The sequence below is a fragment of the Lissotriton vulgaris genome, chromosome 3_1, assembly GCF_964263255.1.
Source record: "Lissotriton vulgaris chromosome 3_1, aLisVul1.2, whole genome shotgun sequence".
Classification (NCBI taxonomy): Eukaryota; Metazoa; Chordata; class Amphibia; order Caudata; family Salamandridae; genus Lissotriton; species Lissotriton vulgaris.
This window is the reverse complement of record NC_141689.1, coordinates 472,677,980-472,691,463: the sequence shown is the minus strand read 5'-3', so window position 1 is coordinate 472,691,463 and position 13,484 is coordinate 472,677,980. Positions and strand designations below refer to the sequence as shown.

Sequence of the window (13,484 nt, the reverse complement as noted above, 5' to 3'; positions counted from 1 at the left end):
GTCATAGCCCTGCGACACACGGGCCAACCAATCAGGCGTTCACGCGCTGTTTTCGCCCGAACAGAAACGGGGCTACCGGGGAAGGGCGGATTGTGGAAAGGTTGGGATCAGTGGTTGGGAGAACAAGCTGTAATCGTCGCTAGGCGACCGCGACGGGTCAGGAGGTGCCATCATGGTATGTATGAGATCACGTCAGCTCTGCATATTAGTGAACCGATAAAACGCAACACTGCCAGCAAGACTACGCCCCACTGCCAGTAAATCGGCACGGTAAAAGTGCGTCAGTTTGGCTCATCACGGCTAAGGGAAGTACCCGCCGTTTAGCAGCAGAGCACATAGTCACTAGTGACACCTCACTGTGCACATCACTGCATATGTAACACCAAAACAGTGCCAGTAGGATTGCTGTAGTATTTATTGCATTGGTATTACTGTATTAGGGTTGTAGTAGTGGGTAAGCTATTGGATGTGTAGTGGTTCTTTTAAATGGAACCTTCAATAGTGTAGAATGTTGTAGAGGTCTGATTTGAATTGGGGAACATGTAATGCAGTAGGTTCAGTGTCATGGTTATGTTGTTTTTGTGATTGGATGTTGCTGTGTACATCCTTGTTCCGGTGCAACTGGAATAAACAACTTGCAAACTTACGAATGTGGACTGTGGGACCCTGAGGATTGGTCAAGAACGGTATTTAAATCTAAACACCCAATTTACAGATTTCGTCCCATGGGAATATCTGCAGAGCTGCCAAGGTTTCTGATTGCTTATGTGTGACATTTTCATAATTTCGGTGGAATTATTAGTGACATTCAACTACTATGAGTGACACTTTCGGGCAAGCAAAATCAAGCACTAAAGACCAGCGAACCATATAAATACCAGAAATTACACCCAACTGTCTAACAAGAAACTAAGAAGACCTTAAAACTGCTAAAAACACAAGAAACGGAAGGGCTTTTAGTGTTGTCAGTGATCTTCCAAATGTGTGACACTTGGGGGGACATGTTCTCTCGAGTAAAATGAAGCAAAGAAGTGCATGGAAATAAATAAATATAAAATATCAGACACTTTATCAACAAGAAACCCTAACATACCTTGAAACTGCTTCAAAACCCTTGAAATAGAAGATTAAGATACTGATACGAAATGGTTTGTCTGCATACAAGATATGAAAGTAGGGAAATTATCATAAAACCTTTCACATCGGCATGCCATTGCTCTTTATTGCGGCCTAATACAGGTTAAGCACATACTTCCGAAATCAAATGAACACAGGGCAGATATGTTATTCCGGCATGTAAAAAAGTAAGCGAAATCACATAAAGCTGGTAAATATTTGCAGTCTTTAACTGAACATACTACAAAGAAGTAATGCAAATAGAAAGTTAAACGTGTTCTAGCGCTGATCCATGACTATTACTTAGAGTAACCAAACACAGAAATGGAAAGTTACAAATTAATAAATCTGATTTTGTTTACAATTCTATTTAGTATTATGTCCAGTCATTAGAAGACTTGATAAAACAAATCAACTTCTCTTATTTATTTATTGAATGTGACAACCCTAGTCAGAGTGCTTGACTCACCTGACTACTGCTGTCCATCCCACTACTGCCTGGGAGTGGGTCTGATGGCTGAATGCTTCACCAGCAAACTTTTTTTTCCCATTGAGGTGCGACATGTCTCGGTGATTCAGCTGGAGTTTAAAGCAGAGTCGGAGGGAACAAAGAGCCACAGGCAACTCTCCTCAAGTTTGTCATGATCTAATTGGCAGCATTTTTTAATACAGGACCCCGAGCATGTTATTTCCGGTCAGGCCTGCCTGAGCACCAGTGATGCCTTCCTGGGGGCTGGCAGGATAATATAGTTAAAAACATCCTGCCAGTCATGAGCGCTGACTACCCTCTCAGGTTTGAGGTTAGCACACTGTGCACTGCAAATTAAGTGCTATTTGGAAAAGAGGACGCCAGCCTCATACTCTCTCTCTCCGCTTCCGGCGGGCACCGGTGCGTACCTGAAAAAGAAACTTTAATTTGCCCGCCGCCACTCATTACTTCATTTGGCCATAATCCCAACACAGTGCAAGGGTGGCAGCAGTTGCCAGAAACACAGAAAGGCAAAGCAAACTGCTGTGATTTGATCACAGAAGGATAACTGTAGTTTCTATTATCCTCTAGCGGAAAACATAGTGCTCGGGTTTGATTCTAGAGATCATTCAGGCTCACCACTCAGCAGCAGCTGCACACAGTCATCAGTGCTGTGACTGCTGCCCTGGGCTCCAGCAGCCACATTTATCCCTGGGTTGGCTCCCATTTGCGCGGGACAATCATGTTCATTTTAAAATTTGCCCACGGCGGTGCAAGCAGCACTGTCATTTGGCGCATTTACACTCATCTGCCTGCGCAGCCACCCCTGCTTACGCCACAGGTGACAGCAGAACGTAGCTTACGTACTGCCTTCGGCCGGGTCGTGAGGTCAGGCTATGATATGACAGTGGCGCTGCACCGGACGGGAATGCGCTACAGCTTTAAAAAAAGAATACATTTTAGCAGCCTCACTGCTGTGCTCTGTGCTTCTGGCAGCTCGCGCCCGGGCTGGCAAGTGACGTCTGCGCGAGCAGCCCCAGGCTGGCAACTGACGTCTGCGCGAGCAGCCCCAGGCTGGCAACTGACGTCTGCGCGAGCAGCCCCGCCGCAGGCAATCACGCAAGCTAGCAACCTGGAGTGGCCAGTAATCTACTAGTTTAGCGCTTTATGTGACAGCAGAGAGTGGCATCAAATGCGTGACAACGCATTTCAGTGCGGTGATGCGGAGCACCTGACTGAAATGCATTAGAGTCACACCTGATGCTTGATACTTGGCAGGACTGTTTCTGATGGACCTTTGCCACCGAGTTAGAACGGAGCTAGAACAAAGCCATAAACTGTGCATACATCAACGGTCAGGTTAATGTTCAGTCAACGATGAGAGGTTGATGAAGTTTCAACACCTTTATTTATCTTAAAGGATTAGTATTAATTTAGTCATCTTTATTCATATTAGTCGTTTTACAGAAATATCAATAAAAAGGTTGATTGGGTGGCTTGTTTGAGGTCCTTGGGCGGGATGAAGGGCTTGATTTTGTTGAGGAGCTTCAGATTGAGGAAGGCACTATTCGCAGAGATCTTAATGTGATTGATCATGTTCAGTTTCGGGTCTAGGGTGATTCCTAGAGATTTTACCGATTTAACCAGAGTGAGATTACCGTCGAGGGCATCTATTGCTTTTAGCCACTCTACGATTTGAGGGTTTTCTTCTTTGTTGGAGATGAGGAAAAATTCCTTTTTGTCTTGATTGAGTTTAAGGTGTTTAGTTGATAGCCAGTGTTGAATCTCTAAGGGTTTTGTTTAGTCTTAGAATGTCGGTAATGGAGGAGGTTTCCAAGTAGATCTAGGTGTTATCTGCATATAGATGGAAGGGAATGTTGGGTTTTTTGAGTATGGTGGTGAGGGGTTCCATGTATATGTTAAACAGTTGAGGGAAGAGCACTGAGCCTTGTGGGACACCTCTGGTGACGGGATGTAGGTCGGACGTAAAGGTTTAGATTTTTACCCTTTGGGAGCGGTTGTGTAAGAAGGAGGAGAACCATTTTAGGACCATCCCTTCTGCACCTACTCAATCTTGGGAGATCCTGTCAAAGGCTGCCGATAGGTCCAGGAGGATCAGTAGGCAGCTTTGGTCGGTGTCTAGGGACTTGTGGATGTCATCCATGATGTTAAGGATCACAGTTTTGGAGCTGCAGCCTTTTCTGAAGCCCAATTGTTGGGGATCTAGCAGGTTGATGTTGTCCATGTGTTGGGTCAGTTGGTGGAGAACGCATTTTTCAAGGATCTTGGATAGAAAGGGGAGTTTGGAGACAGGTCTGAAGTTGTTCAGATCGTTGGAGTCTAGGCCTGGCTTTTTCAATAGAGGTGTGATTTTGCCGACTATGAGGCAGTCTGGTCTGACACCGGTTTTCAAGGAGCTGTTTATGATTTCGCACCAGAGTGGGGCGAATGAGAGTTTCAGCTTTTTGGTCAATTTGGAGTGAACAGGATCGAGAACGTGGGATGCGGGCTCGGAGGAAGAGATCAGTTTGAGAATCTCATCTTCGAGTACGGGGTCAAAGGATTTCCAGGATTCCGTGGGGAGCTTGTGTGTGTTGGTTTTGATAGTTGCGATTAGGTTTTTGCAGGAAGGATTGAGGTTGATGTCTAGTGATAACTCAATCTTGGTGACTTTTTCGTTGAAGACATTGACAAATTTGTCACACAGGTCTTTGGAGGCCTTGATTGGGGCTGCTGAGGTCTTGGAAGTTTGTTGCCTGATGATGTTAAAGAGTTTCTTGGGTCGGTTTTTCGCATTGTCCAGAGCGGTGCAGAAAAAGGTGTTTTTTTCGTTGATGATATGCTTATTGTATTTCCTTCAGGCTGCTTTGAGTTGATCGTGAAGGCTCATTGAGGGATGGTTCCTCCATAGACACTCTGTGGCTCCAAGTTGCTTCCTTTCATTGTTAATGTCCATGTTGAACCAGGATCTGGAAGGGATGCTCCTGGGTTTTTTTAGTTTCAGGGGGGCTAGTTGGTCTAGGATGGACGTCATAGTAGTGTTGTAGTGGGACGCGAGATCTGTTGCTTATATTTATTAGCACATCTTTCTCCTTGTTTAGTACTTGCTTAGGGGTTAGGGGAGTGGGCTGCGGCAAGTTAATAAATTGTAATGTTATTTTGTTTTTATAATCAATAAACAATTTAAACCTAACAACGCCATCAATATGTTTAAAAAAGTTTGCATATTTTAGCAATATGTAGTGCTAGAGAGCCCAACTTGAACAAGAAGCAGTATGTCTTGACTTATGATCACATTTAGCTCTTTTGACAGTTGGTAACCTACAAACAGCCTGCCCTTCCAGCCCCGAACACTCAATAAATAATATTGCTTAATACATGAAGCTTGATTGCTTAGAATAGGAGTAGCAGATGTCAATCCTGAAAGGCGTACCTTGGAAATGACGTCCCTGCTATTAGCTTGAAAACCTGTACAGTGAGAAAAGAGAGCCTTTGTCATATAGAAAATAAAGTAACTAGAATCAAATGCCGTATGAAAGCACAAAGGGCAAGATCTCATCCAGTAGAAAATTAGCAAAAATCCAAAAGCGTACTCTTTTTGCCTGCCTTTTTTTTAAAAAGCTATGGTGCATTAAAAAAAAATTAAAACATTGGCGTATTTTAAGCTCTGTTGAAGACAATAGAATTGCATAGGGCTATTAATGACTGATACCGGCATTCTGCTTCAATATTCCAATACTTGTTATGTTTTTCCCTCTTTAATCTAGATTATTTTGCCCTCAGTTCTAATAGCATTGTAGCCCTTCTGCTTAGGGCTTTCCAGATGCTGAAAAGCCCTCTCTCCCATTATATTCCCTTGACTATTTATTTATTTATTTATTTATTTATTTGGAAGTCTTCTATAGCGCTAGCCAGACCCGAGGGTATCGGAGCGCTTTACAACATGATGAAAAAGGAGACAAAATACAGGGCAAAGGCATTGAAGGAGAAATACAGAAAAAGTAAAAAAAAAAAAAGGGGGCTTTACAGATTCTGCCGAGTGTCCGAGGTAAGCCGTTGAGGGAGAAAATGTTCAGAAAGGAGGCCTTACAGTTCTGCTGAGTGTTCGCGGTGAGCCGCTGGGGTAGAGAGGTTGAGGAGGACGAGCCGAGGCATTGCGGAGGAGGGGTCATGAGGTAGTTTCAAAGTCCTAGGGGAGGCACAACTAGAGCTGCCGCCTGGTGGAGATGAGAGCATCACGTAATTGCGTTAGGGAAGGCGCGGTTGAGGTAGAGAGATTTTAGGAGGCTTTTGAATTTTGAAAAGGAGGGGGTGGTTCTGATGTTGACTGGGATGGCATTCCAGATTTTCGGGGCGTTTCCTGCAAAAGAGCGGGCAGCAGTCTTATGTTTGCGCGTTTTTAAGGGAATGAGTAGGAGAGAGTTGGAACTCCTGAGGCTTCTCGCTTGTCCGGCTTTCTTGAGCTTGGAGGCTACGTATTCTGGTTTGCCTGTGTGCAGGGCTTTTGGGTGTGGGGCAGGCAGTTCTGAAACTGGCCCGCATTTCGACGGGAGCCACTTTAGATCTCTGAGTGCAGGAGAAATGTGGTAAAATTTCTTGATTCCGGTGACCATTCTGGCTACAGCATTGAGGGTAGTTTTAAGCGGGGCTAGGTGAGAGTGAGCTGTCCTGGAGAAAACTGCGTTCCCGTAGTCCAGTCTGGATAATGGTCCATGGACTACTGCTCAGGCCTATAACTCTGATTGATAACATCATTTTTGTATTTCTCCGCAACTGTCGTTCTTGGAGTAATGACAGTCCCTGGCTGGCAGAACAGTTTCCAGAGGTCACAAACCAAGTATCTAGGTCCCTACAAAATTCATTCACCACGAAAAAACTCATGCTGCTTGACATAACAGTAATCCGACCAGTATAAGAGACTCTGGAACCCCAGCACAAGGATAAGTGAAACCTAGAAACAGATTTGGTGGTATGGCATCCTCCTAGGAGGAAATGATATTATGATATATGAAATATCTAAGACAATGATAATCATTGCACAAAGATGAGAGACTAATAAATTTAGGCCCACATGCATCAAGCATTTTTGGAGTCGCAAACGGTGCGATTTCTTAAAATCGTCCGTTTGCGATTCCAAAAATGCTTTTTGGAATGCATCAAGCATTTTTAGAAATCGCAACATTTTTGCGATTTCTAAAAATGCGATTGCTTTTAAGAAATCGCAAATTTGCGATTTCTTAAAAGCAATGCATGAATACTTTTTAAATTGCGAATTCGCAATTAGAGGGATACATTTACCGAGTAGTTGAACTACTCGGTAAATTTGCAAAAAGTGAAAATAACGCTGAAAATGCATTTTTTTAACATTCATGTTACGGACACACATGTCCTTAGGACATGTGTGTGTGCAACATGATGCGAAAACAGCATTTCATGGGTGCAGGGGGGGTTCATTTGAACCTCCCTCACCACCCTTGAAATGCAATCAGCATTTGCGATTTTCAAATTGCGAATTCGCAATTCCCATTCATTCCTATGGGCCTTTTGGCCCATAGGAATGAATGGGAATTGCGAATTCGCAATTTGAAAATCGCATTTTTTATGCGATTCGGTAAAAATAGCGATTTCTACCGAATTGCATAAAAATTAAAAAAATAATCATGCATACCCTTTTGCGATTTCTAAATTGCGAATCGCTATTTATCACAATTTAGAAATCGCAAAAGACGACATTGATGCATGTGGGCCTTAGTGTCTGCAAATGGAGCCAGTTGCTCTAATGCCAAATGAAGGTTAAACAAAAATGTAATGCTTAAATCACTTCTAACACCAACAACTTAACTATCATGAACAAGAAAAATGCACAGAGACTTCCTTGCCTTAATCACTAGCTCTAGGTTTTTGCTTCCCTTCCTACTAACTAACATGGTGTCCCAACCCTTTCTTCCATGGAAGTTTTTGTGGCTATTCAAAAGGGAAACTATGATAAAAACATACTACTCAATGAGTGTGAATGGTAAACATAAGGAATCAGATAGCAGATAGGTTCTCCTTTAACTGTGATCAATCCCTCCCTTTTTAGGTCTTGCTGAGCCAGCGCATGGACTGCTTTGCGAGACATTTAGTAGTGGGCTTTGAAAGTCCTACCCAAAGACTTTTGCCGGCCTCCAGCGTGCGGTTACGTGCGAGTGGCCGTGCACAGGCCATCTGGCTTTCTATAATGGCTCATTAAGCCTTACAGTGCGTGAATCCCCTCCCCTACCCCCCCCTTTCTCCCACTCCCTCCTCGTCAGCTTCTCTCATTGTTAGATCCATTTCACAGAGAAGCAAATAAATGAAAGAAGGAAAGAGAAGCGGGCTGCTTGCGCTCACCAATCAGACATACACTTGCAGAAACCCACTTTCACTTGCAAGTATGTCTGCAGCCTACATTTAAAATCATTTTTTTACTTGCCTCAGCTATCAGGGTAGGTCATATTAATGGGTTTCTTCTTTGTGCGAACACCTATATCCGGCTCATGTTTATTTTAAAATGGCATGTACCAAAACATTTTGCTCTTCCCCGCGCAACCTCCTTTCATGGTAAATGTAAGATGGGGGCCACTTTTTGTCATTTACCAAAAAATTTGTCTTCCCCGAACAGCCTCCTTTCTTTGTAAAATAAACCACCCCATTGTAAAGTGGGGGCAACTTTTTTCAGTTCAAGTTTTTTAGTTAGTTCAAGAGGATACATAGATCACTTCAAAACTTAGAAATAAATATAGTATATTTAGGAAAAATGAATACAAGCTTTTCCTTCAGTTCTGTGCTTAAATGTGATTGTGTATTTTGAATTAATATAGCATTTTTAATTAATACGGCATATTTTTACTGTATTTGTAATAAAAACAACTTATTGTTTGAGTAATAGTTTTTCACTTCCAGGAGCAATACAATTATTGTATGGCATAATCAAGTGGATTAATAAGTTTATGTTGGTATTTTATTAAAATAAGTGGCTAATATTTTCCTAAATTTCAGAATTTAATAAAAGTACATATGAAAAAGAAAATTGTGATAAACCAGAAGCAATAACGTGCATTGTAGTATTTTTTTTAATGTCTTACAGGACAAACAAGAGGAACTTTTGAAAGAGGTAAGTAACTTGCGTAACTTCGTGTTTTACTTTAATTATTTTTATATTGTGGCAAAAATGATTAAACATTAATGGTTGAAAAAGGTTTGTTTTTCTCCCCGTGTGTTCTTATTCTGTCAAATCTCCATTCTACTCCAGTCTGGTTCTGCACATCCACACAACTCTACTAAAGATAGCATCCTAACTCCTAGTAATTAACACAATGCTCAGCATGCTGAACTTTATTTCTTTGTTATTTTTAGGTAAAGAGAGGTACAAAGAGCTCAATTTGAATACGTGTTTCGGGACTTTCATGAGGGCATACTGTAGTAAGAATTGTGAAATTGTAGAGCTAAAACTGATGAAGGATTGGCTGAAGAGTTACCAGTCTGTAGGGCACTTCTCCAAATGCTGTTGCTTTCACCTGACACTAGGCCACCTTACGTACTGGAAGGCCGTACGAGTTAGTAGCAACTCTAAGTATTGGCCGGGCTATGGGTATGCAGATATGATTGGCTGGGCTGGAATTCGATGGTATTTATACAATGTTAGGCTCAGCTGTGTAAGGCAGACATGAGAGCTAAATGACGAGGTGCTTTATGCTCCTTACAGACTGAAAATCATTGTCCGTTATCGCCTATGAAACATTATGACGAGCTAAAAGATAACTAGCGATTTGATACAAAGGGAGTCAATGTATACCTGAGCTGTTTGTTGGACAGGTATATGTAAACATGACACTTTGGAGGAGGAGTAAGGAAGTGTTTTTGAGGCTTCTGCTGGATGATTATTTTGTTTTTAACTCTATTACTTTAGTTAATGTGATATAGGTTATACTATTCAATTCAAAACCCTTTATTTCAATAAATATGTGTTATAAAAGCAAGTACATCTAAAAGCAACCTTAAAATACAACAATCATCTGTACGATGATGGCTATTCAGCCTAATAACACAGAAACACTTTGTCAGTGTGATTTAAAAAAAAGAATAACAAGTAAAATGAAAACACATTTTGTGCACATTATCATAATAGCATCATTGTTAACCATCAGACACACAAAACATTGCCCTGATTTTCCACATAGCCAATAGGTAACCGGTACAATAGGTACAAAACAATGGTTTACTAAGATCCTTTAGGGCAAGATTATGCTCTTAAACCCCAAATTCCGGCAAAGAGGAGAAATCCAACACTGGATACTAGTTAAGCAGGCTGGGCAGAAAACATTACTGTTAATAAAGATAGGTTAAAACTAAACAGCTAAGGAATGCCATGGCCATTGGTGTCAGCTGCACACAGCCCTTCCTACGTATCCGTCATACATGTCCTGAAAAGACCATTCATCCTGGTTTGCTCAATAAACTCTAAAGCTGGTCAGATCCCTTTCTTCTTAATGCCTACTATTTATAGCTTTGGATTTTGAAGCAGGCCCTCAAATGTCTCTGCGGGTGTCATTGGGATGTTTCACCACAAGTATCCATTGAGGTGTCTTTCTTGAAAGTACCTGTTTCTGACAAACAAGTACATTGGCAATACCTTTAAACTTACATCTCAGCTTTTCACTCAAAATGTGAATACCAACCTCTTTGTCTACCATCCAGTTTTCGGCATGTTGCAGCAGTGCAGCTTAGTGTTCTGTCTTGGATAGCACCGTGAACAATGTAGCTTTGTATCTTTTAAATAAACGTGTATGAATGGTACAATTGCCATGCTCTCAAATACACATAGAAACAGTGGCACAACAATCAACTTTATAGGAAGCTCTTTTCCATCTTGCAAAATTCGAAAGTTAATCCACCTCTCCACCTTGTCCCGAAACTGTTTTAGGATGTTTTCCAGATTATACCTAAGAATATGCATCTTTGTATGTACTAGGCCCTACAAATCTGAAGGTCTGAAGTGCCCGTTTATCCAATAACACTTCTATTGTATTGGCTTACTTAGTGCAAATAAATCTGACTTGCTCAGGTTAATAGTTCTGCCCAAAACCATGGTTAGTAATATATACCGTTCGTGGTATGTTAACTGCATTTAGAGACACTATGTTTTTTAAACCATATGTTACGATACCAATACAAATAGCCATTTCTTTTTGTTTTTATTCCACGGACAGGTCAAATAATAATGTAAAAGATGGGTTCTCCTTTGGTGTGCTCATGTACAGACATACCTGAGGTTAAGCACTGATATTCGTAAAACCTTTGCACTTGTATTCCCCAGGGGCCAGTTATCGAAGCAAGTACTGCAGGTATTCTAATGCAGATGCCAAATATAACCTAGGTTATATCCAGTTATCCTTCCAAGTATGAATCCAGACTGATCCAGGTGCACCAGCCACACCATGAGTGATGTGATCATGGAGGCTGACATTCTCATCCAAGATCTTGTTATTATTGATAAGGATATATGACCAATATTTATTGATGGTTGGTTGATTTTTGCATTGTCAGCCAAGGGATGCCGTAGCAATGTATTAGTCTAATTTAATAGCAGCTCTCTCTGATGTTATATCCCTTTCAGCGTGTTGCATGTTTCAACCCAAAACCAAATCTATGAGTTGGGTGCACAGAATCTGTAACTGCAGCATACATAACAAGCACTCAACTGTCTTCTATTAAAGAAGTATGCCTAGCTGGTCTGTATACTGAGCTCGCTGCACTGAGGCATTACATGGCATGAACACATGTTCTAGCAGATCCTCCATCTTCATTATGATTTTAGGGAATGTATAATTCCTTCCTAGTGAATGTCTCTTTGCAGGACTTAACCACCTACCCCAAGTTCCATCACCAATCCCATAACCGAGGCCAACTGCCTCTGGATGAATACGTTTAATGTGCAAAGCCCACCTTTTTCCGTCAGCACAGCTTTTCTTCACTAGCATTTTGAAGTTCAGCTCCTTCTGTTGTAGAAACAACTCATTGGAAAGCTTAGGCTGAACAGACCTCTCTGTCTGCAGACTCTGGTTGGGGCACCTGCTCTAACAGTCCCACAGTTTGTAAATTTACTTGATCTACCGCCTCCTGTAGTATTGACCCTGCAGTAGTTGTTCAAACACGTACTCAGTTTGCTGCCTTTCTTGAAGGATCTGGCGCTCAGAGGGTTTATAACCTCCGCACATTACAGCATGGTGGTTCCTACTCACTCCTGCTTCTTCTCATTTTCCCAGTGTAAAAGTTCAGAGGAAATGCTTATGAATTAAGAGTTTAATTCCCCTTTCCTCTTGTTCTTGAGTAATTCAAATTAAAAGATGGGACTATGCTATCACGGAGTGTAAGGGACCAGATTTGTTGAGTAGGTGTCTTTTGGGGCATAATTTCAATGAGAAGTTACTGGACAGGATCAAGTGTATACACGTCTAATCGCATATAATTGGGCTGCATTGCCAGGTATGGCAAACTATTTGTAGTAGGACTGTAAGGTATCATAACTTGTTGGTGGAAAGTAGGTCCTCGTTTATACTGCACCTTTCTTGCTGTAATGGATCTGTAAATTAAGCTTTCTCTTCTGCTCTGATGTCATCTTCTCGTTGTTTGAGGTAAATGTGCTTCACAATGTGGAGGATACCACTACATAATCGTTAAAAAAAAATGAGATTGTTATGGTTTGACAGGGAAGTCCAACATAGGTTATCACCATTTCATATTTTAAATTTGTTTGTCTTTGTTGCATGCCAATGATCATCATTCTGGCCTCATTCTTAATTATATCACTGCTAGATATCATTAATTTATTTTATTCTTCTCAGGCTGAGGCGTTGGCAAAGCACATGTCATCATATAATTGTGAATTGGCACCGGATCTCACTTCCGAGTCTGAATGTTCTGCAGAGGCTAAGGAACAGTTATTAGACCAGTGTGAAAATATATGGGCGCAAATGGAAAAGGTACTCAAAAGTTTCACTTATTGTCCTGCATCTGTCTGTTTGGTTTGGTTTCTTTTATGAAGCAAAGCAGTGGAGCAATATCCTATTATTAAATGCTGATGCACGAGCTGCATTCTATGCAATCTCGAGGAAATGTTTCTCTTATTTTTCCAATTTAAAGTTTTGCTTAGCTTTAATCATGTCTTATAACTTTTAGTAAAGCGCACAATGCACAGGAATTCAGAACTCACAGGGATGGGATATTATGTAATAGAGATTGAACTGGGGTGTAAACATATGGGAAGACATGATTGAGGGCAGTTGTTTTTGTTCTTGGATAAACATTTTTATATAGGTACTATGTTCTGATAGTGTGCGGAACAACAAAAGTACCATTGGCAAAGCTAAATGCAGCATCAGAGCTATTGGCTCCTGTCATGCACATTATTATTATATATTGTACACACTAATATTACTCAACCGTTCCAAGATTCCAACGTGCTGCCTTCAAAATGTCGACCATCTTGGATTGGTAAAGTAATATTTTAATGTTTTTGATTGGATAGCAGAGTGTTGTAAGCTGTATTGCCCTTGTAAAAGGTAAGAAATGAAATAAAAGTTTTCAGTAGTGATTGAAAAATCATGTTTTTTATCTAAAGAATTAAGGACACATTAGCCCACCTTCCCCAGCATTGAAAGATTCTACATTTATAGTAAATGTGCACATGGTACAGAAGCAAAGTGGTGTCTTGTCAAAGTGAGGAGGGCAAATTGGTGAAATGGGCTGACCCATTGCCCTATGTTGTGTGCAACTTTGGCAGAAAGGTAGCTCCTGGTGTAGAAAAAACATTTTTGTTATTTGGTGTAAATCTGTTCAGTAGTTTTTGAGATAATAAACAAAAGCAAATTTGTATATA

General features: G+C 41.1%; 1 protein-coding gene across 1 annotated transcript in view; it reads left to right on the top strand.

Annotated features, from left to right (window-relative positions):
- Positions 1-13: 13 nt before the first annotated feature.
- The window catches only part of CENPK (centromere protein K), a 431,743-nt gene continuing 418,272 nt past the window's right edge, over positions 14-13,484 (top strand). The window contains exons 1-3 of the mRNA XM_086960693.1: positions 14-175; positions 8,694-8,720; positions 12,451-12,588. Of these exons, the coding sequence (XP_086816819.1) occupies positions 173-175; positions 8,694-8,720; positions 12,451-12,588 (168 nt within the window). The 5' untranslated portion in view covers positions 14-172. The remainder of the gene's footprint in view (positions 176-8,693; positions 8,721-12,450; positions 12,589-13,484) is intronic.